The following is a 27,136-nucleotide window of genomic DNA, read 5'->3' on the forward strand; positions in this document are numbered from 1 at the left end:
ACGACCTTTCAACAAAGAGCCAATCTCTTCGCTTTTTGAAATGGATTTGAAAGATTCAGGTTCTTAAAACTCTGGCAACAACATACGGAGTGCCCACAATCATTATATATAGGCACAGCGCTGAGGCTTTTATTGCAATCCACATGACACATGAGCTTGTAATATTTAAGTTAAACCGTTTCGCCATGTTACATTGGTTTACGCGGGTATTACTTCTTTAACAAAAGCAAGTAAAATATTTCATTTTAATTAAGACAACAGGGATGTTTCAATATGCAATAACAAGGGGTAATTTAAAACATTCAAAACATATAACAGATTAACCAAGAAAAATATAAGGGTCTGCATTTATTGTTGTTATTATTGTTGTTATTTATTGTTATTGTTATCGTGTATTTTTACAAATATTATTTTTTTCTCATATTTCAGGGACTTGCAGTAGTGCAATGACCGTTTGTTTTTAGAAGTACCGGGTCACTAGCCGAGTCGATATGGCTATGTCCGCATGAATATCGAAATCTAAGGAACTAGTAAAGCTAGAAATTTGAAGTCTATAGACATACGTAGTAGAGGGCTGCATAACACCATTCAAACCATTCAAAACAACAGTCGTGCTGAAATGAACGGAGTGAATTCGGCTCGTTTCGAAAATGATCGTGCATTTAAACGCGCTCGTTGCCGACTTCAATTCATTCAACTCGATCGGCACATTCTGAAACAAATGAAGTGAAGTCCGAGTAAAGTGAATGGGTGATTCGAATGTCTTGTCTGCGTATGTGCAAATTATTTAAAGATGGATCGCACCGTCTTACGATCGTCGTCGTCAGGATTCCTCCAGAGGTGCAGGGCTTCCTTGTTGGCTGCTCCGGAGAGTCCGGGGAGCAGAAGATTGTTATTTATGTTGAGAGGAACTTTTCTCTTTTAACTGCCAGCCTTGTGATCTGGCAGAGGAAGTAATAAGAATATATTTTACGACGCTTAGTCGTAAGTTGATGAGCTTTCGCTCTTTATTCAGACAAATGCAAATTCAAATTGAAGCTTAAAATTATTCTTATAGCTTACAAAGACTCGCAGCGGCCACGCAAATATGGTGTTTTTGCCGGCTGCACACGGGTTTCCGGCCAGTGTTTCATGCACTGAGCCAACTGTTCTAGTTCGTTGGCTTGTGTTAACTTGTACATACGCACATACGATGTGCGTGTTAGTTTCAATAAAAGACAGTTATGGTATGCTGAGTTCGTGTTTTTATATTATTGTTTATTATTACTTAAATGATTATATATTATATTCTTATTTTATAAATATACAAATTTTTAATTTTTAATATTATTATGAAGAAACATTATTTTTATTAATGTTCTCTGAAGTTAGAGAGATGTCATAACGTTTGTCTGTTATTAAATTTCGAGCGTCTGAAAATACTCTTTCACAGGCAGCGCTTGTTGGTGGTATGCAACAAAATTTTCAACTGGCTTTATATAAGTTTGGGAACATATTTTTATGATCGTTCCACCAAGCCTCGATAAACAATGCGTCGCCTGACGATTCTATTATTTTTATTACTATTCTTTTTAAAATATTTATTATTGACAACACAATTTGACAAGATCGCTAAATAATTTATATGCTAAAAAATGCTACAATATTATTAAATAAGACGCACACGCACATAATAAAACATAAACTTTGACTTACTTCCGCGCTGTCCGAAATCATTTTACCCAATGACAACATAAAGAATTCAGAGTACTCTGAATTACCATTGAAAATTCATTCGCTTCATTCATTCTTTGAACACATTCAGTTAGTCCATTTCGATCGGACGCCGAAAAGTCCGAATAATACTCTAATTGCAAACAAAGAGAATGGTGTTATGCAGCCCTCTAATACGTATACGCTGCACAAGTTGGTTAACTGATGATGTCACGCACACAATTTAGGAAAATGTTTTGATATTCAATTCTTGATTTTCTTGTAAATTTCTATCAATATGACAAATAACTTTTGCCACACCCCAAATTCGCCGAAAACTAGAACGAACACACTTTTGAAAAATATTTAGATTTTTTCATTATATTTCTTGTAAATGAATATAGTTTTGCTTATAAATGTAAGTACAAGGCTAATAAAAATACGAAATATAAAATAATGCTTCTTTAGTTCCTGTATTCCGACGTTCATACGGACGGACATACTTTTTAACGAATCTAGTATACCCTATTGCTCTACGTGAACGGGTATAAGCAAAGACACTAGAATATTCTAGTGTTATTCTATTGTCTTTGGTATAAGCTAGTGTGGAAGTGAGAACGCGAACTTTCATAATTTTTGCGGTACATTCAAAAGTGTGGGCGTGGCAGACGTGGGCGTTAGGGTGGACGTGGCAATATGAATCAACAAACTTGCGATGCGCCTATGTGTCTGGAAACTGTTTGCTTAATCTAAATTCTCTAGCTCCAGTATTTGTAGCGTTACTGCAAGTCTTTCTGTATTAACCTTATAAGTTTCCTCGGTAACAAAACGTCTTAATTTATTCATAAATTGATCACGCGTCTTCTCTGCAACAATATTTATATATTATATATATATTTATAGGGTTTTTTATTCATGTTGTTTCTTCTTCAAGTTCTCGATTCAAACTCTTCGATCTCGATCACACTACCATTTGTTCTTAAGACTCTATAATTAATTCTGTCAATTAATAGTGTTACCTAGTATTTTATATTTATACACAGCTTACATTGGTATATATATATATATTTATATATTATTATTATTATATTATTATATATATATAATAATGCTTTAGTATGGTTTGTTTCAATATCACTTTTAAGGGCCCCGATATTTAGGTCCGAATTTTTTATTAACTCCAGGTGTTGTATCAATATTACGTATAGCTACAAAATCTCCAACTTTATATTCCAAAAGCGCTTCGTGATTCTTCGCATGTGAGTGCTGGATATTTCTATTAGCATTTAAACGAAGGTCTAGGTCTTTTTGCTCTAAATTAAACTTGTCCTCAATATATTCTAACAATTCGCCAGCTATAGGGCCTTTTTGGCTATCAAATAATAAAATACTAGGAGATTTTTGAGTACTACTATGAATATAATTGAATATTGATATTGAAAATTGATATATATGAATTAATGGAAAACTGTACTTTATTTAATAACTTAATAACCAACCTGCCTGCTCTATTGACTCTGATAATTTACCCAGCATGGGTGTAACGATGCTGTTCCCTCTCTCTACTTGCCCTTTGGCTTGAGGTGCACCTGTAGGCACATTGATATGCTCTATGTCACGTTCTTGAAGGAAAGTAGAAAACTCTAAAGATCCTCGGACAGAAATAATTCTATTTGGGCGGCTATAAAAGCAAAATTACTTACTGAGTCTTTTGCTTCACGAGTACTAGTGCTGTTTCCTGGGAATAGGTAAACAAATTTCGTAAATGAATCTATGACTACAAAGTGTTTTTTTTCTGATTGTATACTTGGTAATGGTCCTAAATGATCTATATAAATAGTATGCAACGGTATGCATCGCTTTGGAATATCATGGAGTGTGCGATTATGAATGGTGTTCGGTACTGAACTTTACTTTACTTTACTTTACTTTTCATAGCTGGGAACCAATAGTTTTTTTTTAAGTCCTATATACATTTTCAGCGGCGACGTGACCTAATTTTACATGTGATAACCTAATTATTTGTTCTTACATGCAATTCGGAGCATACACACATTGGGATTCGTCAGTATTCCATTTATAAATAACGCCATCTAATAATTCAAATGAAGTGCAACTACCTTTCTCTACGTAACTTCTTATCTTGATAATTTCAGGGTCGCACATTGTTCAATTTGCAATATTAGTGAATATTCTAAGGTGTTGCTCTTACTACTCCCTTTACTCGCTTTAATCAACTATACTATGAATTTTTCTCTAAGCTGCAATTCACTTGAGTCTACAGCCCCGCTGTCTTTACTATCCTTAATGCAAAAATGATTGTCTTCAGTTTTGTCTTAACAGTTTTGCGTATTTTTCCTAGGTTCTGTACCTACTATATGCGGTTTTATCTTACCTACTATATTCTCTAGGTTTTTATTATTTATTTATTTTTATTTTTATTTATTCCATACAGGCTCTAGGGTATTCTCAATATATTCACTATTCTCTATGGATTTCGCTAGGGGCTCCTTGGCGTTATCACTATTTTCTCTAAGTGCATCTAATATTTAAACTTGACTACTCAATGCGTCAACATGCGGCATGTTAACAGCAGCTCTGCAAATCATAGTTTTCCAATTCCAATGACCGTATAGCTATCTTAGGGTTTATGGCTTTCCTACTAAATGTCTGCACTAAGGAATTAGAATCTGTCACTATTTGAAAATGCCTATGATCTAAATAGACTCCAAATGGACTTAATGCATTAAAAATAATAAGTTTCATACTCGAAACTATGCTACCTAGTCACCTTTTGCGTTTTTTTCAGTTGATAAATTGGTTCATCTTCACATATCTCGCTAATTTCTTCAGCGATGGTCTCATCTAGTGACTCTTCTGATGAAAATCCTGGAGAAGATGCCTCCAAGCAAAATTGTGATGAAGTGTCAAAACTTCTAACCATTTACGAGGTTTCAGTTGGTCTTTTAAAAAAATAAGAATATTTAAAATGAGGCCAAGAAGTATAATGGCTGTAAAACTCTAGGGTCTCCAGATTAAAAATAATAATTATTATTTACACAGAATACAACAAAACAATCGTACGCTCTGAGCAAGTTGAAGCGCAGCGACAGCAGCGGGGAAACTAGAAGGCCAACAAAAATCTCGGCAAGCATAATGCACAAAATCAAAATGATTTCGCGGACGTATGTCCGGCTGAAAAGAAGCAACGATTCGGTGGTCCAAATGCCCAGAATCAAAATGGTGGTGTAACGGGCGGTGGTGGTGGCGCCAATTAAAATAAGAATTTTGCAAACAACAAGGGTGGGTTCGCTGGAAACCGCTATCGCAAAAACAATCGCGCTGGAAACCAAAACCGGACTTTTCCAGGCAACAACAATTCAAATGTAAGTTATCTAAATTCGATATAGTTGATTAGATTATCCCGGGCACTTAATTGTATACAAATATTAGGTATTCTTTACATTTTTCGGGGGGGAAGTTAAATAGGGAGGCACGCCTGTAGAGCCGATTGAATCGATGTTATATCTGTTCAGTTTGTATTCTAATGGTGTAACTGGATTGAATGACGACACTGCAGATGTGGCTCACATATCAATTGCATATTGTACTCATTTAAATGTATAACACAAATATAGCAAAAGCCCAATAACGAAACATCAAAGGCGGCACTTCCTAAGAACAATGAACCGGCAACTGCAGCTTCTGGCCAAAATCAAGCGAATCAGAACGCCAACATGGGCCAAAATCAACGGCAAGGACAAAACCAAAATCAATCAATCAAGTCCATGGTCAAAGAAATCAAGGTGGACCAGAATATCAAGGAGGTGCAGGCAATTAAGGAGGCCAAGGAAATCAAGGAGGAGCCGGAAATTAGGGAAATGATCCAGGATTCAGAGGTCGCAATGCTGGTAACAATCAAGGTGGCGGTTTCTCCGGAGGTCCGCAGAACCAGCAGCGTGACAACCGAAACCGTAGTGGTCCACGCCTTGCGAAGGTGCAGGTGGCACGATGAACAGCACCAATATGGGTGGTGGTGGCGATGGAGACGGTGGTCCGCGCGGCTGTGAAGACTTCTTCATTTCCCAGCGGTTTTGCAGCATTTCTGGGCCCACCTTTAAACCACCTTTAAACTATCATCCTAATGCCGAGAAGGCTAAGCGCGCCCTGGACGGATCGATGCGAATGGTGTACGATTCGCACCGAATGTCATTTTGCAGGTGAGAAATCTCACACCGTTCGTTTCCAACGAGCTGCTGTACAAGTCCTTCGAAATCTTTGGTCCCATCGAGAGGGCCAGCATCACCGTCGACGATTCTGGCAAGCATATGGGCGAGGGCATAGTTGAGTTTGCTAAGAAGTCATCGGCCAGCGCCTGCCTGCGGATGTGCAATGAGAAGTGCTTCTTCCTGACTGCTTCCCTTCGACCGTGTCTGGTCGATCCGATGTCTGATCCGATCAAAATGCCAACACCATTTTAACAATTTGCATATTTGATGCCCGATAAATCGAAATGTAAAAATTGATCCTTTGCACAAATTAAAACGAATCCATTCCGCTTTGCGTGTTCCTCAAACAATTTCTTAATAACTAATGCTATTTTATACATTCACAAAGTATTTGATTCGCATTGAAGTGGTAATTTCTGTGCAAGGGCATTTCTTTTAACTGCTTATTGGATTGTAAGAATATCATTTTTACTTTTTAAATTAAATATTAATGAATTTATCCCTTTTCAGGCAAACAGTGAGAGTCTGAAGCCAATAACCAAACTTTGTAAAAAGTGCCTGTGCATTCCGGCCAGTTCAACAGAATATGAAAGAATATGTCTTATTATGAATATAAAAAACCATTATTTTGTTATTACTAAATATTTTGAATACTGCGTTAATTCAAATAATAGTTTGCATTGAAGCAAATAAAGCGTTTTTGTTTAAAAATGCATTTTAATTCCTGTGCATGTATTTCTGCATTTTTCTAAAGGGCTACTGTAATATATATTTTTTAATTTGCAAGGGTATATAAACATCGGTTCACGTTAAATTATAGTTCCTTTATTTTTGTTTTCTTTTTAACTATCCATACTATCGATGTTTTCTTAAAAAACCATCGATAGTGCCGACCATCGATGATTCTCCAGCTCTATTCTCGCGCGCACTTTAAAGTCAGCCAAATAATATACAATTAATTCTATCGATATTAGTGTCACCTAGTATTTTATATTTATACACAGCTTACACTTAGTGTTTTATATTTATACACGGCTTTTATCTTATCGCAGAAACATTTTTTTTTAATAATCAAGGCTTGTTATCTTCTAATGAACCCCTTTTAAGAAATTACATTCGCTTGCGTAATACCAACTTTTTTAACAAATGTAAGTCAAATGTTTCAATCATAAAGTAAAAGAACAAATAAAATTTAACAAATGAAACTTTTGGCTGACTGACTTAAACAGGGGGAAATTTAAAACTTTTAAAACCTATAACATATTAACGAAGAAAAATATAAGGATCTGCATTTATTGTTTATATTGACAATAATGATTTATTAACTTCGTGTATTTTTACAAATATTATTTTTTCCTCATATATCAGGGAGTTTGCAGTAGTGCAATGACCTTTTATTTTTAGAAGTACCGGGTCACTAGCCGAGTCGATATGGCCATATATGGTCCGTATAGATATCGAAATCTAAGGAACTAGTAAAGCTAGAAATTTGAGGTCTATAGATATACGTAGACGCTGCGCAACATTGTTAACTGATGGTGTTACGCTTACACATAAGGATAATGTTCTGACATATATTAAGTTTTTTTTATCAGTTTTGTTAATTTCTATCAATATGACAAAAAACTTTTGCCACGCGCACAATGCGCCCAAAACTACAGCGACCAAACTAGATATTTAGATTTTTCAATTATATTTCAGTCTCGTAAATGAATATCGTTTTGCTAATAAATGCTTAGAACGCCAACAATACCACAAAAAAATGTTTTATCTCTCTTGTCAATTTCTATCAGTATAAACACCTTTTGGCAACGCCACATTATACGGCCACTAACTGGTCAAAACACATCCACACATTTGAAAAAAATAAATTTGTTCTTATATTATTTGCTATTTTCCCAATTTCTTTTGATCTGAGTAACGGGTAACTGATAGTCATCGAACTCGACTAAAGCGATGCAAATAGTCGTTCCTGGTAGCTCGACGTTCATAGAGACGGACAGACGGATCCACTCGTCTATTAATTCTGATCAAGAATATATATGGTCGGAAACGTTTCCTTCTGTCTGTTACGTACTTTTACTCTAGGAGTAACGGGTATAACTATGAAGGACTAGTCTGGACGGGTCTTAAAGCATGACGCACGTCTTATAATTGTTTTAATTTGGTCTTTTTTTGTAGCGTTACTGCTAGTGTTGCTGTATTAACCTCATAAATATCCTCAGTATCAAAACGTCTTAATAAATTCATATGTAAATATGAGTCAAACATTGATCCGTCGTCTCTTCAATCAAGCTTGTAGCAGAAATATTTTTATTTTGAACCAAAGCTTGTTATCTTCACATGAACCCATTTTACCAGGTTACATTGGTTTACGTAATACCAGCTTCTTTAACAAATGTAAGTAAAATGTTTTAATTCAATAAAAGAGCAGAAATGTTTCTATCTGCCATTGGATAAAAATGGTTCTAGGTAGTAGTAATGGTGCAAATAAAATGAAACAAGGAATTCTTTTTCTGGCTGATTTACAGTGAAATACAGTGGGTCAGAAATTATTTCCACGAGGTGTAATTTGAATCTTTCAAAGCCTTTAAAAGAAAAATGTCAGAATCATTATGTATTTTTTATTTAAACAACAATGATTTATTATTTTCGTGTATTTTTACAAATATTATTTTTTCCTCATATTTAAAGGACTTTGCAGTAATAATGACCCTTCGTATTTAGAAGTATCGGGTCACTAGCCGAGTCGATATGGCCATGGACAAAAAACTTTTTCCACGCTTACAATCCGCCCAAAACTACTGCGACCATACTTTTGAAAAATATTTACAGTTTTTCTTTATATTTCAGTCTTGAAAATGTCTCTGTATTTTCTTATAAATATTTGAAAACCCCACAAAAAACGTATTATTTGACTTGCAAATTTTTTCTCGGTATAAAAAAAACCTTTTGGCCATGCTCCTTTAACGCCCACTTACCGGCCAAAACTTTAAATTTGTTTTCATTTTATTTGTCATTTTCTCAATTTTTTGAGATGTCTGAATATGTTGAAATTTCTAGTTTGCACTTTCACTAGCCAAAGACACTAGAATAACAAGATAAGTAACGCTCATACATTGGTTTGGCACTATGCAGCCACTTTTTTAGTGACGGTTTAATTTGCTCTCTGTCCGCTTGCTTACGCTGAGAGCGTAAGAAATCTAAAAATAGAATTTGCTTGCTTGTGCGCACTTTTTAAATATATCAAATTGGAATAGACAAAAAAAACTGAAACTGAACAACCGAATCTATTAAAAATGGATAATTTACATACATCATATTCATATTAAGTCAAATGACTTCATAAATATACTTAATAATTAAAGCAAATACAAAGGAAATTATTATAACTACTGTAACTAGTTAAATGTTAAATTTTCCAAAAAGAAGACATAAGAGAAATAAATATTTCATAAAAATAATACGTTGTAGAAAATAAAAATTTATAAAATAAACTGTTTATTGCAAGTCATATCTTGAGGCACGAAGTGCGGACACAAGCACTCAACAATCATTGTCGCATGCTGAACACTCTATTGACAAAAATTCGAATAAAAAGTAATTTTTGAAATTTATTTTGTGATATTATGATTCGGCTATTACTATTTCTAAGCTATATTTAAATAATAATAACGTTAAGGCAATGCAAAACAAGAATTTTTCGCGTGGTGGCAATTGATTAAAAATAATATAGATTTAAAGTCTAAGAACTTCTAAGGTGAAGGGCATATTTTGTCAAATTTAAAATGCATGATCATACACACTGTAAAATAAGTTGAATTTTTGACTTTAAAGCTAAAAATTAAGAGTTTTTTGCTTAATTAAACGCAATTTTTTTATAAAATATAATTAAACAATATTTATTTTATCTATAAATCACAAAAACAAATTAAAAATATTAAATATACAAGAAAATAAACAACAAATTCCAAGTTTACACACTTTTGAGACTGTCAAGAAACAGCACACTTTGAGAATTTATCAACACACGTTAGGAAGTATTTTTGTGTGTAGAAAATACATCAATGTGTTAACGTTCTCCTGCGTAGGTGGTGATTGGCATTTCTTGGATGTCATTCAAACTTAGCCCTCGAGCAGACCTTACAATTTGCAACAATTTGCTGTTAATTTCATGTTAGGAAAAAAATAGTCACGCATTATTTGCTTAACATTTTCCTGTGCCGCTCGGTGGGCGCGGTTGTGTTTTGCCTGTACTTTTTCACTTTGCTCCGATTTAACTGGGAGTTACCAAATACTTTGAGTATCGAAATTTTGTTGACGAGAAAAGTTCGATCAGTGTGTGTTGTTTAAAAGCAAGGATCGGTAGTTCGCAATGGATTCCTTCGACGATCCCTGAATTTACTTCGTCTTTTAGTGTTTGGAGAAGAGTGCTCCGATTAGAGATCCATTCTGAAATAGCACGAAGGTTCTAACAGATAGGAAATCAGATTCCTCAATAATTAACTGATTCCTGAAGCAGTTCACTGATTTGTCAGTAGTCTCTATAGTGTATGTCCATAGCAAAGAATCGCTGACCTACACTATAGAGACTACTGACAAATCAAATCAGTGTAGGTCCATAGAAAAGAATCCCTGACCTACACTGTAGAGACTACTGACAAATCAGCCAGTAGTCATCTTATCAGCGGGTGATGATCTGTATAGATGTTGAAGTTTCTCACACCATACAGGTAATTTCTTAAATTTTTTAAATTTGTTGCGAGATTTTGTTCGTTACTCCGTAGTTCCCGAGAAATAAGTGTAATGGGGCGACCTTCTTGGGATAGCACTGCTATATATCATACCCCGAGGCATTTGTTGTTAGGTCAAAGGGTTTTTTTATCTGGATATCTCAAAACGACATCTTCAGAGGTTCATCTTCGTTAGTTCAATAATCACTCTCCTTGAGTGATTAGCACTTATTTTGCAATTTTCGCCCTTTAAGACGTCCGTTAGGGGTCTGGCGAATCCCTTGATAATAATAATAATTAGGTAGCCCTAGATATGATCTAAGTGCAAAAAGGGTTCAAGGGATTTGAAAATTTTGTAAGGCTTGTACCTTATCTTGCGAAGTTTGAATTCCACCTCTGGACACAGTAAATCCCAGATAGTCCACATTATTTTCAAAGAACTTGGATTTTTCCTGAGACACTTTCATGTTAACTTCATCAAGGTTTTTAAAACCTGCTTCTTGTGGTCCTCTTTTTTTTTTGGAAAAAATTAGGAATTAAAAAAAAAAGAATTAGGAAAATAAGTTTCCTGATCTATGACCATTCTTTTCTTTTTATGACCGAATTCATCGACACCTTTTTTTATCAACAACCCAAATAGGGTTATTGTAGGGCGATCTTGATGGTCGATTGATGTCGTTTTCTAGAAGTTGATTAACTTCTGAATTAACAAAGTCACCTACACCCGTAGGGTATATGTATAACCCGTACTACCCTGGCTCATCATATGTTCGTATGGTAGCCAGTGTTTATATTGTAGGGTACCGACTCGTTTGGGTCCTCAAATGCATTTGATCTAGATTTGAGCATGATATCGAAGGATTCTTTTATAGACAAAGGTACGTCAGAGTCATCGACCTGTGTGAAATTTACATTGGGAAACGTTTTGAAGTTAAGCAACCGGGTGTCGCCTTTAAACCTAATGATACCGTTACTTAAATCAAGTTATCCGTCAACGTGCATAAGCAGGTTAAGTCCCACTATACCGTCAAAATCTTTAAGAGTTAGTTATATGAAGAAAAAGGTTGTTTTATTGAACAATTCGATCGGACATTTTTTTGCCCCCATTGATGGACGGAACCTGAAAAGATTTTTCAAAGGGAAAGAAATTTTTTAAGGTGGTAATCGTAAAAAATTACAGGAATCATTGCTCACATCATCTTCATATGCTTGAGCATTTTCCTCAGCTAGGGACCGGTAATCATTATCAACAGGGTCCTGCTCCTGAATAATTTACATTCTGCAGGCTCTGGGTTGAGTTAGCTTTCTTGCATAATAATGTAATGCATCCTTTTTTAAGTGCTCATTTAAAACAGCTGCCTCTGCAGGATAATTTCTTATGATTGTTTTTTTACTTCGTCATAGTATTCTAGTCTAAGAGTACCGAGTTCCTATAAAATAACGCGTACTGGCTAGTCTGGCTATAATCAAAAAAATTATATCTCGTTGTTATATGATTGTGATGTTTGTGTCTAACAATCATCCATTGCAGCAAAATTCGAAATAGAAATTACGTTCTCAATTGGCATAAAATTAACATCAATAATATTGGTAGCGCCAAAAGAAGTCGTTTGGATGCAATTATACTTTTGAATGTAAGGGAAGAAATGTGTTCAAACTGGACCATCACCAGACAAAAGATTGCAATGGCTCTGGTGGAGGATATTATGGTGGTAATATGGTCTGTTTTCTTTTTCTTGATCATCAATTGCAGCAGAACGGTCCTCTCCCCACATTATTGTTTTTTTCTTGAACGGATATCTTTTCGATGCTATTTACGCAGCTCATCAGTCTACTGTTCTACTTCGAATTGCACGATTTGAACGTCGGTGGAGCGGCAATATTTCACTAAGACAAAGACGTTGAAAAATCGCTGTAAAAAAAGCAGTTAGAAATAATTTTAACAATCAATCAAGCCACGGTGCCGGTTGAATGCACAAAAACAGATAATAAAAAACCCGAAAACTCGAAATCGATTTACGGCTAACCTCAATTAGCAATACTTTTAAAAAACACACACGTATTAAAACACAAATATATCACAAATCCGCGAAAACAACAATAACAAGTCTCTTTTTTTATGTTTTCTCTAAGACTCGTTCAATTTTTATCAAAAACAGCAAAGAAATATTGTTTCATAAGAAAATGTTCCGATGTCAAATATTAAACTAACGAATGTGTTGACGTTTGTAACAAATTTTTTCTATTTTGCGTTTTTTTTTTAAAGATTTTCTCGAATTTACACATAGCCAAATTTTTGTTCCCAGAAAATACGAAGCCAACAGAAAAAAATCCAAATCGGACTTTAGGAAGTCGTAGAAAGTCCAACTTTGATTTATTTATAATATATTAGAAATAATATTTTGAAAGCAAATAATTTAATTTTACTCAACTAATTAAAACCTTTTTGTTTACTTTTAGTACCTGCTGAAGACATTTGGCGCGGAGTAACTGCGGTTAGCAATGCTGGAAAAAAAAGAGGCCGTGGGAAAGGAAGTGGAAAAAAAGTTGCAAAGGATCTTAACAAAGGGCAATCTATCGGATTCGGAAAATGCGGTCGCATATGGCCTGGATTGAATTCACCTCTTATACGAGGAAACGAGTTAATTAATCAGCAGAAACTCAATGAGAATTTAGATAGAGAAAATGGTATTTTAAAATTACGCGATTCAATGGGAAGTTTTAAATTGATGAAACTAAATCCAATAGACCGAGGTTGGTCTGGAAGTAAAATGCCCGGCCGAAGCATTGGACCTCCTGATCCTGTTGGCGACGAAGAGTTTGTGTCATTTGATACTAGAGTTTTAGAAAACAAAATTGTTTTTATTATGAAAGGAAATATGGGAAGAAAACGAAGATATTCCGTTCTTTCAGTCACGGGAAATGGTAATGGTTTGGCAGGATTCGCTACCGCTAAAGCGCCAGAAGTTCGTACGGCCCTTCGAAAATCAAAGAACCGAGCAGGACAAAAACTAATCAATATAAGCCTTTGTGAAAATAGAACAATTTTTCATGACTTTCGTACAGATTTCGGAAAAACAAAAATTTTTTGTTTTCAGAAACCTGATGGATACGGCTTAGTCTGTCACCGGGCAATTCAGACAATTTGTAAAGTTATAGGTATCAAGGATTTATATGCCAAAATTGAGGGGTCTACGAATATCCAGAATATTGCAAAGGCATTTTTTATTGGTCTGATGACGCAAAGGTCCTATCAGTATATTGCTAACGAAACAAATTCAAACATTGTTCAACTGCAAAAGACAAGAAATAGATTCATTGATGTAAAAGGAATGCCTTTTCCTAATTCAACTCTAACGCAGAACACCCAAGAAATTGACTATATGCATTTCACATTAGGAAATCAAATAGTTTTACAGCGAAAAGGCACAGTACCATTTTATGTTTATAGCAAAGGACATGACTTGCATCAATTTAAAAAGGAGCGATTTCGGAACCAAGTTAATGTTCGGCTACACAAGCTAGTTAATGCTTATGATTAATTTATGAAATATTAAAACTGTTAAATAAAAATGTAATATTATTAAAGTTTATTTTACATGGAAAAATAAAGGTATAGAGGTATAGACCAACAAAAATGCCTCGGTAATCCAAAGTACAACTTTAATTAATTATACTCATAGTACCTAAAATTTTTTTTACGAATTTATTATGTAAGAATTTTTTAAGTTTTTATCTTACATTTATTACTGAGTATTAAAAACAATTAGTTGTTGCTTTGCCCAAAAAGCTGTCTCATTATTTAACAAAATTGTAAGATTGTTTTATGTTTATTGATTTCATAAAGTTAATTACCCACTCTGGGAACTATAATTTTTGTACCAAAATTAGTTTTCATTTGTTAAATTTTATAATGACACTGTATGTTAGTAAAGATTTTTAAGCCAAATAACAGATCTGCCCAAATTGTTTGAAATTCATTTTATTGTTTACTATGCAATTAAAAAGTAGTGGGACAAATGCAACGCAACACAGCCCTCTCGAGCTTCTTATTGTTGCCCCTCTCCACTTTCCTACCCGATACCGGCGCTAGAATTATTCTAGTGTCTTTGTTTTGGTCATATCTTGAGGCACGAAGTGCGGCCACAAGCACTCAACAATCATTGCCTTATTAATTTTTCACACGCCGCAAGCTGGATACTCTAATGACAAATATTCTATTATATAAAGTCATTTTTGAAATTTATTTTGTGATGGTATGTACATAGATTTGGCTATTTCTAATCTATTTTCAAATAATAATAACGTTAAGGCAATGCAAACAAGAATTTTTCGCATGGTGCCAATTGATCAAAAATAATACAGATTTAAAGTCTAAGAACTTCTAAGGTGAAGGGCATATTTTGTCAAATTTACAATGCATGAGCATACGTGTGCACACATAAAGTTTTCTGCTATCACTGTATGCGTAGAAAAGAGCTGTTCGCTGTAGCGCTCTTCGCTCTCTAACAAAAATTCGAGAGAGCCTGGAGCCACCTATAGAGCCACGGCCAAAAAAAAATTCAGGAACTGCTGAAAAATTGCATAATCCAAGAGTCGAAGTCCCTTTACAATAACCCAATATGGGTCGTAGACAAAAAGGGCACCGACGAGGCGGGCAACTAAAAAATGCGTTTGGTACTTGACTTCCGCAAACTGAACGAAAGGACGGTACCAGATAGATACCCCATGCCAAATATCTCAATGATATTGGGGAATCTCGGCAAGACCAGGTACACGACACTCGATCTGAAGTCTGGGTATCACCAGATCACGCTCGCCGAATGCAACCGCGAGAAAACGGCATTCTCAGTGAACGGAGGGAAGTATGAGTTCCGAAGATTGCCATTCGGACTCAGGAATGCTGCAAGCATCTTCCCGAGGATAATTGACGATATTCTGCGAGAGAAGATCGGCAAGTTCTCCTACGTTTACGTCGATGACGTCATCATCTTTTCAGAAGATGAAAATGCCCATGTCAAGCACGTAGATTGGGTTCTGAAGAGCCTTTACGATGCTTACATGAAAATATCGGCAGAAAAGTCACTTTTTTTAAGAAAAGCGTGAGCTTCCTGGGGTTCATCGTCACCAACAATGGCGCGGCGACTGACCCAGAAAAGGTTAAGGCCATAAAGGAACTTCTGGAACCCAAAATCGTATTTGAGGTAAGGTCATTCTTGGGCTTAGCCAGCTATCATCGATGCTTCATCAAAGACTTCCCATCAATAACGAGGCCCATTTCATACATAATGAAGGGCGAAAACGGCAGTGTTAGCCGACACAGGTCCAGGAATATCAAAGTAGAATTTTACGAAGCGCAGCAATGTGCCTTCGAAAACTACGCAATACTCTGGCGTCTGAGGACTTCATCTTTAGATAACCCGATTACAAAAAGGCGTTTGATCTAATGACAGACGCATCGGTCTACGGCTTTGGCGCAGTGCCATTTCGGCGTCAGCATCTCGAGTGCACCGCCCCTACATAGCGTCTCAAACGGACAGGTTGAGCGATTCCACAGCACGCTAATTGAGCTCGCTAGATGCATAAAAATTGACAAAGGCAAAAGTGACACGGTGGAATTGATCTTGCTGGCCACAGCCAGATATAACAATATAACAAGGTCATGCGGGCAGATCCGGACGATCCACAAAGTGACATACACGAAAAAATCAAAAACGCCCAAGATTTGACAAGAAACCGAGAAAACGTTTTTCCTAAAGGGATTAAAGGGAGGGTGGTCCACAAGGACAACCTCAGGTAACCCGAGCAGAGCCTAGTTGCGGTTCCCTCGGAGTTTTGTTTTCATTCTTTCCATCGACGGTCAAGTCTTGGTCTGGGAGGAAAATGCCTACGTTAGACACTCAGCTAATCTCTCAGAGTATAGGCGCGTAGTTGATGAAACCGAAAGCATGCTCGATATGTTCCCCTAGTCCCAAATGAGAAAGCTTCTGAATTTTGATATCGCTCATCTTCGTGATATGCTTAACTCGTTGAGCGTCCATCACAGAGTTGCCAGGAGCTTAGACTTCTTGGGAACTGCGTTAAAGGTTGTCGCTGGCACACCTGACGTCAAAGATTTGGAAAAGATAAAGTTCACAGAAGCATGACTAATTGATGCGCACAATGAGAATTTAGATAGAGAAAATGGTATTTTAAAATTACGCGATTCAATGGGAAGTTTTAAATTGATGAAACTAAATCCAATAGACCGAGGTTGGTCTGGAAGTAAAATGCCCGGCCGAAGCATTGGACCTCCTGATCCTGTTGGCGACGAAGAGTTTGTGTCATTTGATACTAGAGTTTTAGAAAACAAAATTGTTTTTATTATGAAAGGAAATATGGGAAGAAAACGAAGATATTCCGTTCTTTCAGTCACGGGAAATGGTAATGGTTTGGCAGGATTCGCTACCGCTAAAGCGCCAGAAGTTCGTACGGCCCTTCGAAAATCAAAGAACCGAGCAGGACAAAAACTAATCAATATAAGCCTTTGTGAAAATAGAACAATTTTTCATGACTTTCGTACAGATTTCGGAAAAACAAAAATTTTTTGTTTTCAGAAACCTGATGGATACGGCTTAGTCTGTCACCGGGCAATTCAGACAATTTGTAAAGTTATAGGTATCAAGGATTTATATGCCAAAATTGAGGGGTCTACGAATATCCAGAATATTGCAAAGGCATTTTTTATTGGTCTGATGACGCAAAGGTCCTATCAGTATATTGCTAACGAAACAAATTCAAACATTGTTCAACTGCAAAAGACAAGAAATAGATTCATTGATGTAAAAGGAATGCCTTTTCCTAATTCAACTCTAACGCAGAACACCCAAGAAATTGACTATATGCATTTCACATTAGGAAATCAAATAGTTTTACAGCGAAAAGGCACAGTACCATTTTATGTTTATAGCAAAGGACATGACTTGCATCAATTTAAAAAGGAGCGATTTCGGAACCAAGTTAATGTTCGGCTACACAAGCTAGTTAATGCTTATGATTAATTTATGAAATATTAAAACTGTTAAATAAAAATGTAATATTATTAAAGTTTATTTTACATGGAAAAATAAAGGTATAGAGGTATAGACCAACAAAAATGCCTCGGTAATCCAAAGTACAACTTTAATTAATTATACTCATAGTACCTAAAATTTTTTTTACGAATTTATTATGTAAGAATTTTTTAAGTTTTTATCTTACATTTATTACTGAGTATTAAAAACAATTAGTTGTTGCTTTGCCCAAAAAGCTGTCTCATTATTTAACAAAATTGTAAGATTGTTTTATGTTTATTGATTTCATAAAGTTAATTACCCACTCTGGGAACTATAATTTTTGTACCAAAATTAGTTTTCATTTGTTAAATTTTATAATGACACTGTATGTTAGTAAAGATTTTTAAGCCAAATAACAGATCTGCCCAAATTGTTTGAAATTCATTTTATTGTTTACTATGCAATTAAAAAGTAGTGGGACAAATGCAACGCAACACAGCCCTCTCGAGCTTCTTATTGTTGCCCCTCTCCACTTTCCTACCCGATACCGGCGCTAGAATTATTCTAGTGTCTTTGTTTTGGTCATATCTTGAGGCACGAAGTGCGGCCACAAGCACTCAACAATCATTGCCTTATTAATTTTTCACACGCCGCAAGCTGGATACTCTAATGACAAATATTCTATTATATAAAGTCATTTTTGAAATTTATTTTGTGATGGTATGTACATAGATTTGGCTATTTCTAATCTATTTTCAAATAATAATAACGTTAAGGCAATGCAAACAAGAATTTTTCGCATGGTGCCAATTGATCAAAAATAATACAGATTTAAAGTCTAAGAACTTCTAAGGTGAAGGGCATATTTTGTCAAATTTACAATGCATGAGCATACGTGTGCACACATAAAGTTTTCTGCTATCACTGTATGCGTAGAAAAGAGCTGTTCGCTGTAGCGCTCTTCGCTCTCTAACAAAAATTCGAGAGAGCCTGGAGCCACCTATAGAGCCACGGCCAAAAAAAAATTCAGGAACTGCTGAAAAATTGCATAATCCAAGAGTCGAAGTCCCTTTACAATAACCCAATATGGGTCGTAGACAAAAAGGGCACCGACGAGGCGGGCAACTAAAAAATGCGTTTGGTACTTGACTTCCGCAAACTGAACGAAAGGACGGTACCAGATAGATACCCCATGCCAAATATCTCAATGATATTGGGGAATCTCGGCAAGACCAGGTACACGACACTCGATCTGAAGTCTGGGTATCACCAGATCACGCTCGCCGAATGCAACCGCGAGAAAACGGCATTCTCAGTGAACGGAGGGAAGTATGAGTTCCGAAGATTGCCATTCGGACTCAGGAATGCTGCAAGCATCTTCCCGAGGATAATTGACGATATTCTGCGAGAGAAGATCGGCAAGTTCTCCTACGTTTACGTCGATGACGTCATCATCTTTTCAGAAGATGAAAATGCCCATGTCAAGCACGTAGATTGGGTTCTGAAGAGCCTTTACGATGCTTACATGAAAATATCGGCAGAAAAGTCACTTTTTTTAAGAAAAGCGTGAGCTTCCTGGGGTTCATCGTCACCAACAATGGCGCGGCGACTGACCCAGAAAAGGTTAAGGCCATAAAGGAACTTCTGGAACCCAAAATCGTATTTGAGGTAAGGTCATTCTTGGGCTTAGCCAGCTATCATCGATGCTTCATCAAAGACTTCCCATCAATAACGAGGCCCATTTCATACATAATGAAGGGCGAAAACGGCAGTGTTAGCCGACACAGGTCCAGGAATATCAAAGTAGAATTTTACGAAGCGCAGCAATGTGCCTTCGAAAACTACGCAATACTCTGGCGTCTGAGGACTTCATCTTTAGATAACCCGATTACAAAAAGGCGTTTGATCTAATGACAGACGCATCGGTCTACGGCTTTGGCGCAGTGCCATTTCGGCGTCAGCATCTCGAGTGCACCGCCCCTACATAGCGTCTCAAACGGACAGGTTGAGCGATTCCACAGCACGCTAATTGAGCTCGCTAGATGCATAAAAATTGACAAAGGCAAAAGTGACACGGTGGAATTGATCTTGCTGGCCACAGCCAGATATAACAATATAACAAGGTCATGCGGGCAGATCCGGACGATCCACAAAGTGACATACACGAAAAAATCAAAAACGCCCAAGATTTGACAAGAAACCGAGAAAACGTTTTTCCTAAAGGGATTAAAGGGAGGGTGGTCCACAAGGACAACCTCAGGTAACCCGAGCAGAGCCTAGTTGCGGTTCCCTCGGAGTTTTGTTTTCATTCTTTCCATCGACGGTCAAGTCTTGGTCTGGGAGGAAAATGCCTACGTTAGACACTCAGCTAATCTCTCAGAGTATAGGCGCGTAGTTGATGAAACCGAAAGCATGCTCGATATGTTCCCCTAGTCCCAAATGAGAAAGCTTCTGAATTTTGATATCGCTCATCTTCGTGATATGCTTAACTCGTTGAGCGTCCATCACAGAGTTGCCAGGAGCTTAGACTTCTTGGGAACTGCGTTAAAGGTTGTCGCTGGCACACCTGACGTCAAAGATTTGGAAAAGATAAAGTTCACAGAAGCATGACTAATTGATGCGCACAATGAGAATTTAGATAGAGAAAATGGTATTTTAAAATTACGCGATTCAATGGGAAGTTTTAAATTGATGAAACTAAATCCAATAGACCGAGGTTGGTCTGGAAGTAAAATGCCCGGCCGAAGCATTGGACCTCCTGATCCTGTTGGCGACGAAGAGTTTGTGTCATTTGATACTAGAGTTTTAGAAAACAAAATTGTTTTTATTATGAAAGGAAATATGGGAAGAAAACGAAGATATTCCGTTCTTTCAGTCACGGGAAATGGTAATGGTTTGGCAGGATTCGCTACCGCTAAAGCGCCAGAAGTTCGTACGGCCCTTCGAAAATCAAAGAACCGAGCAGGACAAAAACTAATCAATATAAGCCTTTGTGAAAATAGAACAATTTTTCATGACTTTCGTACAGATTTCGGAAAAACAAAAATTTTTTGTTTTCAGAAACCTGATGGATACGGCTTAGTCTGTCACCGGGCAATTCAGACAATTTGTAAAGTTATAGGTATCAAGGATTTATATGCCAAAATTGAGGGGTCTACGAATATCCAGAATATTGCAAAGGCATTTTTTATTGGTCTGATGACGCAAAGGTCCTATCAGTATATTGCTAACGAAACAAATTCAAACATTGTTCAACTGCAAAAGACAAGAAATAGATTCATTGATGTAAAAGGAATGCCTTTTCCTAATTCAACTCTAACGCAGAACACCCAAGAAATTGACTATATGCATTTCACATTAGGAAATCAAATAGTTTTACAGCGAAAAGGCACAGTACCATTTTATGTTTATAGCAAAGGACATGACTTGCATCAATTTAAAAAGGAGCGATTTCGGAACCAAGTTAATGTTCGGCTACACAAGCTAGTTAATGCTTATGATTAATTTATGAAATATTAAAACTGTTAAATAAAAATGTAATATTATTAAAGTTTATTTTACATGGAAAAATAAAGGTATAGAGGTATAGACCAACAAAAATGCCTCGGTAATCCAAAGTACAACTTTAATTAATTATACTCATAGTACCTAAAATTTTTTTTACGAATTTATTATGTAAGAATTTTTTAAGTTTTTATCTTACATTTATTACTGAGTATTAAAAACAATTAGTTGTTGCTTTGCCCAAAAAGCTGTCTCATTATTTAACAAAATTGTAAGATTGTTTTATGTTTATTGATTTCATAAAGTTAATTACCCACTCTGGGAACTATAATTTTTGTACCAAAATTAGTTTTCATTTGTTAAATTTTATAATGACACTGTATGTTAGTAAAGATTTTTAAGCCAAATAACAGATCTGCCCAAATTGTTTGAAATTCATTTTATTGTTTACTATGCAATTAAAAAGTAGTGGGACAAATGCAACGCAACACAGCCCTCTCGAGCTTCTTATTGTTGCCCCTCTCCACTTTCCTACCCGATACCGGCGCTAGAATTATTCTAGTGTCTTTGTTTTGGTCATATCTTGAGGCACGAAGTGCGGCCACAAGCACTCAACAATCATTGCCTTATTAATTTTTCACACGCCGCAAGCTGGATACTCTAATGACAAATATTCTATTATATAAAGTCATTTTTGAAATTTATTTTGTGATGGTATGTACATAGATTTGGCTATTTCTAATCTATTTTCAAATAATAATAACGTTAAGGCAATGCAAACAAGAATTTTTCGCATGGTGCCAATTGATCAAAAATAATACAGATTTAAAGTCTAAGAACTTCTAAGGTGAAGGGCATATTTTGTCAAATTTACAATGCATGAGCATACGTGTGCACACATAAAGTTTTCTGCTATCACTGTATGCGTAGAAAAGAGCTGTTCGCTGTAGCGCTCTTCGCTCTCTAACAAAAATTCGAGAGAGCCTGGAGCCACCTATAGAGCCACGGCCAAAAAAAAATTCAGGAACTGCTGAAAAATTGCATAATCCAAGAGTCGAAGTCCCTTTACAATAACCCAATATGGGTCGTAGACAAAAAGGGCACCGACGAGGCGGGCAACTAAAAAATGCGTTTGGTACTTGACTTCCGCAAACTGAACGAAAGGACGGTACCAGATAGATACCCCATGCCAAATATCTCAATGATATTGGGGAATCTCGGCAAGACCAGGTACACGACACTCGATCTGAAGTCTGGGTATCACCAGATCACGCTCGCCGAATGCAACCGCGAGAAAACGGCATTCTCAGTGAACGGAGGGAAGTATGAGTTCCGAAGATTGCCATTCGGACTCAGGAATGCTGCAAGCATCTTCCCGAGGATAATTGACGATATTCTGCGAGAGAAGATCGGCAAGTTCTCCTACGTTTACGTCGATGACGTCATCATCTTTTCAGAAGATGAAAATGCCCATGTCAAGCACGTAGATTGGGTTCTGAAGAGCCTTTACGATGCTTACATGAAAATATCGGCAGAAAAGTCACTTTTTTTAAGAAAAGCGTGAGCTTCCTGGGGTTCATCGTCACCAACAATGGCGCGGCGACTGACCCAGAAAAGGTTAAGGCCATAAAGGAACTTCTGGAACCCAAAATCGTATTTGAGGTAAGGTCATTCTTGGGCTTAGCCAGCTATCATCGATGCTTCATCAAAGACTTCCCATCAATAACGAGGCCCATTTCATACATAATGAAGGGCGAAAACGGCAGTGTTAGCCGACACAGGTCCAGGAATATCAAAGTAGAATTTTACGAAGCGCAGCAATGTGCCTTCGAAAACTACGCAATACTCTGGCGTCTGAGGACTTCATCTTTAGATAACCCGATTACAAAAAGGCGTTTGATCTAATGACAGACGCATCGGTCTACGGCTTTGGCGCAGTGCCATTTCGGCGTCAGCATCTCGAGTGCACCGCCCCTACATAGCGTCTCAAACGGACAGGTTGAGCGATTCCACAGCACGCTAATTGAGCTCGCTAGATGCATAAAAATTGACAAAGGCAAAAGTGACACGGTGGAATTGATCTTGCTGGCCACAGCCAGATATAACAATATAACAAGGTCATGCGGGCAGATCCGGACGATCCACAAAGTGACATACACGAAAAAATCAAAAACGCCCAAGATTTGACAAGAAACCGAGAAAACGTTTTTCCTAAAGGGATTAAAGGGAGGGTGGTCCACAAGGACAACCTCAGGTAACCCGAGCAGAGCCTAGTTGCGGTTCCCTCGGAGTTTTGTTTTCATTCTTTCCATCGACGGTCAAGTCTTGGTCTGGGAGGAAAATGCCTACGTTAGACACTCAGCTAATCTCTCAGAGTATAGGCGCGTAGTTGATGAAACCGAAAGCATGCTCGATATGTTCCCCTAGTCCCAAATGAGAAAGCTTCTGAATTTTGATATCGCTCATCTTCGTGATATGCTTAACTCGTTGAGCGTCCATCACAGAGTTGCCAGGAGCTTAGACTTCTTGGGAACTGCGTTAAAGGTTGTCGCTGGCACACCTGACGTCAAAGATTTGGAAAAGATAAAGTTCACAGAAGCATGACTAATTGATGCGCACAATGAGAATTTAGATAGAGAAAATGGTATTTTAAAATTACGCGATTCAATGGGAAGTTTTAAATTGATGAAACTAAATCCAATAGACCGAGGTTGGTCTGGAAGTAAAATGCCCGGCCGAAGCATTGGACCTCCTGATCCTGTTGGCGACGAAGAGTTTGTGTCATTTGATACTAGAGTTTTAGAAAACAAAATTGTTTTTATTATGAAAGGAAATATGGGAAGAAAACGAAGATATTCCGTTCTTTCAGTCACGGGAAATGGTAATGGTTTGGCAGGATTCGCTACCGCTAAAGCGCCAGAAGTTCGTACGGCCCTTCGAAAATCAAAGAACCGAGCAGGACAAAAACTAATCAATATAAGCCTTTGTGAAAATAGAACAATTTTTCATGACTTTCGTACAGATTTCGGAAAAACAAAAATTTTTTGTTTTCAGAAACCTGATGGATACGGCTTAGTCTGTCACCGGGCAATTCAGACAATTTGTAAAGTTATAGGTATCAAGGATTTATATGCCAAAATTGAGGGGTCTACGAATATCCAGAATATTGCAAAGGCATTTTTTATTGGTCTGATGACGCAAAGGTCCTATCAGTATATTGCTAACGAAACAAATTCAAACATTGTTCAACTGCAAAAGACAAGAAATAGATTCATTGATGTAAAAGGAATGCCTTTTCCTAATTCAACTCTAACGCAGAACACCCAAGAAATTGACTATATGCATTTCACATTAGGAAATCAAATAGTTTTACAGCGAAAAGGCACAGTACCATTTTATGTTTATAGCAAAGGACATGACTTGCATCAATTTAAAAAGGAGCGATTTCGGAACCAAGTTAATGTTCGGCTACACAAGCTAGTTAATGCTTATGATTAATTTATGAAATATTAAAACTGTTAAATAAAAATGTAATATTATTAAAGTTTATTTTACATGGAAAAATAAAGGTATAGAGGTATAGACCAACAAAAATGCCTCGGTAATCCAAAGTACAACTTTAATTAATTATACTCATAGTACCTAAAATTTTTTTTACGAATTTATTATGTAAGAATTTTTTAAGTTTTTATCTTACATTTATTACTGAGTATTAAAAACAATTAGTTGTTGCTTTGCCCAAAAAGCTGTCTCATTATTTAACAAAATTGTAAGATTGTTTTATGTTTATTGATTTCATAAAGTTAATTACCCACTCTGGGAACTATAATTTTTGTACCAAAATTAGTTTTCATTTGTTAAATTTTATAATGACACTGTATGTTAGTAAAGATTTTTAAGCCAAATAACAGATCTGCCCAAATTGTTTGAAATTCATTTTATTGTTTACTATGCAAGGAAAAAGTAGTGGGACAAATGCAACGCAACACAGCCCTCTCGAGCTTCTTATTGTTGCCCCTCTCCACTTTCCTACCCGATACCGGCGCTAGAATTATTCTAGTGTCTTTGTTTTGGTCATATCTTGAGGCACGAAGTGCGGCCACAAGCACTCAACAATCATTGCCTTATTAATTTTTCACACGCCGCAAGCTGGATACTCTAATGACAAATATTCTATTATATAAAGTCATTTTTGAAATTTATTTTGTGATGGTATGTACATAGATTTGGCTATTTCTAATCTATTTTCAAATAATAATAACGTTAAGGCAATGCAAACAAGAATTTTTCGCATGGTGCCAATTGATCAAAAATAATACAGATTTAAAGTCTAAGAACTTCTAAGGTGAAGGGCATATTTTGTCAAATTTACAATGCATGAGCATACGTGTGCACACATAAAGTTTTCTGCTATCACTGTATGCGTAGAAAAGAGCTGTTCGCTGTAGCGCTCTTCGCTCTCTCGCTCTCTAACAAAAATTCGAGAGAGCCTGGAGCCACCTATAGAGCCACGGCCAAAAAAAAATTCAGGAACTGCTGAAAAATTGCATAATCCAAGAGTCGAAGTCCCTTTACAATAACCCAATATGGGTCGTAGACAAAAAGGGCACCGACGAGGCGGGCAACTAAAAAATGCGTTTGGTACTTGACTTCCGCAAACTGAACGAAAGGACGGTACCAGATAGATACCCCATGCCAAATATCTCAATGATATTGGGGAATCTCGGCAAGACCAGGTACACGACACTCGATCTGAAGTCTGGGTATCACCAGATCACGCTCGCCGAATGCAACCGCGAGAAAACGGCATTCTCAGTGAACGGAGGGAAGTATGAGTTCCGAAGATTGCCATTCGGACTCAGGAATGCTGCAAGCATCTTCCCGAGGATAATTGACGATATTCTGCGAGAGAAGATCGGCAAGTTCTCCTACGTTTACGTCGATGACGTCATCATCTTTTCAGAAGATGAAAATGCCCATGTCAAGCACGTAGATTGGGTTCTGAAGAGCCTTTACGATGCTTACATGAAAATATCGGCAGAAAAGTCACTTTTTTTAAGAAAAGCGTGAGCTTCCTGGGGTTCATCGTCACCAACAATGGCGCGGCGACTGACCCAGAAAAGGTTAAGGCCATAAAGGAACTTCTGGAACCCAAAATCGTATTTGAGGTAAGGTCATTCTTGGGCTTAGCCAGCTATCATCGATGCTTCATCAAAGACTTCCCATCAATAACGAGGCCCATTTCATACATAATGAAGGGCGAAAACGGCAGTGTTAGCCGACACAGGTCCAGGAATATCAAAGTTGAATTTTCCGAAGCGCAGCAATGTGCCTTCGAAAACTACGCAATACTCTGGCGTCTGAGGACTTCATCTTTAGATAACCCGATTACAAAAAGGCGTTTGATCTAATGACAGACGCATCGGTCTACGGCTTTGGCGCAGTGCCATTTCGGCGTCAGCATCTCGAATGCACCGCCCCTACATAGCGTCTCAAACGGACAGGTTGAGCGATTCCACAGCACGCTAATTGAGCTCGCTAGATGCATAAAAATTGACAAAGGCAAAAGTGACACGGTGGAATTGATCTTGCTGGCCACAGCCAGATATAACAATATAACAAGGTCATGCGGGCAGATCCGGACGATCCACAAAGTGACATACACGAAAAAATCAAAAACGCCCAAGATTTGACAAGAAACCGAGAAAACGTTTTTCCTAAAGGGATTAAAGGGAGGGTGGTCCACAAGGACAACCTCAGGTAACCCGAGCAGAGCCTAGTTGCGGTTCCCTCGGAGTTTTGTTTTCATTCTTTCCATCGACGGTCAAGTCTTGGTCTGGGAGGAAAATGCCTACGTTAGACACTCAGCTAATCTCTCAGAGTATAGGCGCGTAGTTGATGAAACCGAAAGCATGCTCGATATGTTCCCCTAGTCCCAAATGAG

General features: G+C 37.1%; 1 protein-coding gene and 4 pseudogenes across 3 annotated transcripts; all 5 read left to right on the forward strand.

The window, feature by feature from the left end:
* The first annotated feature begins 4,794 nt into the window (after nt 1-4,794).
* Nucleotides 4,795-6,173, forward strand: CR12460 (annotated as a pseudogene).
* Nucleotides 6,174-7,940: 1,767 nt separating this feature from the next.
* mRpS5 (mitochondrial ribosomal protein S5) lies at nt 7,941-14,239 on the forward strand. Of its 3 annotated transcripts, NM_001043187.2 has the most exons (3): nt 7,941-8,018; nt 8,103-8,321; nt 13,115-14,239. In NM_001043187.2, the coding sequence occupies exons 2-3, from the start codon at nt 8,180-8,182 to the stop codon at nt 14,194-14,196; spliced, it is 1,224 nt and encodes a 407-aa protein (NP_001036652.1). In that variant the 5' UTR covers nt 7,941-8,018; nt 8,103-8,179; the 3' UTR covers nt 14,197-14,239. The 3 variants fall into 3 exon arrangements, with proteins under 3 accessions (NP_001036652.1, NP_001036653.1, NP_001036651.1); NM_001043188.3 differs by lacking the exon at nt 7,941-8,018 and having other exon boundaries at nt 8,068-8,321; NM_001043186.2 differs by lacking the exons at nt 7,941-8,018; nt 13,115-14,239 and adding an exon at nt 8,616-8,840 and having other exon boundaries at nt 8,068-8,321.
* Nucleotides 14,240-16,842: 2,603 nt separating this feature from the next.
* Nucleotides 16,843-17,691, forward strand: CR42722 (annotated as a pseudogene).
* A 2,649-nt stretch (nt 17,692-20,340) lies between these two features.
* On the forward strand, nt 20,341-21,150 carry CR42723 (annotated as a pseudogene).
* A 2,664-nt stretch (nt 21,151-23,814) lies between these two features.
* CR41597 lies at nt 23,815-24,905 on the forward strand (annotated as a pseudogene).
* Nucleotides 24,906-27,136: the final 2,231 nt, after the last annotated feature.

This window comes from Drosophila melanogaster, chromosome 3L, assembly GCF_000001215.4.
Source record: "Drosophila melanogaster chromosome 3L".
Taxonomy (NCBI): domain Eukaryota; kingdom Metazoa; phylum Arthropoda; class Insecta; order Diptera; family Drosophilidae; genus Drosophila; species Drosophila melanogaster.

Excerpts from the sequence above, each read along its gene's own strand:
- mRpS5 (NM_001043187.2), top strand. The coding sequence starts at position 8,180 with ATGAGTCAAACATTGATCCGTCGTCTCTTCAATCAAGCTTGTAGCAGA. Across the intron at positions 8,322-13,114 it reads TACCAGCTTCTTTAACAAAT|TACCTGCTGAAGACATTTGG; the intron begins GTAAGTAAAATG and ends GTTTACTTTTAG.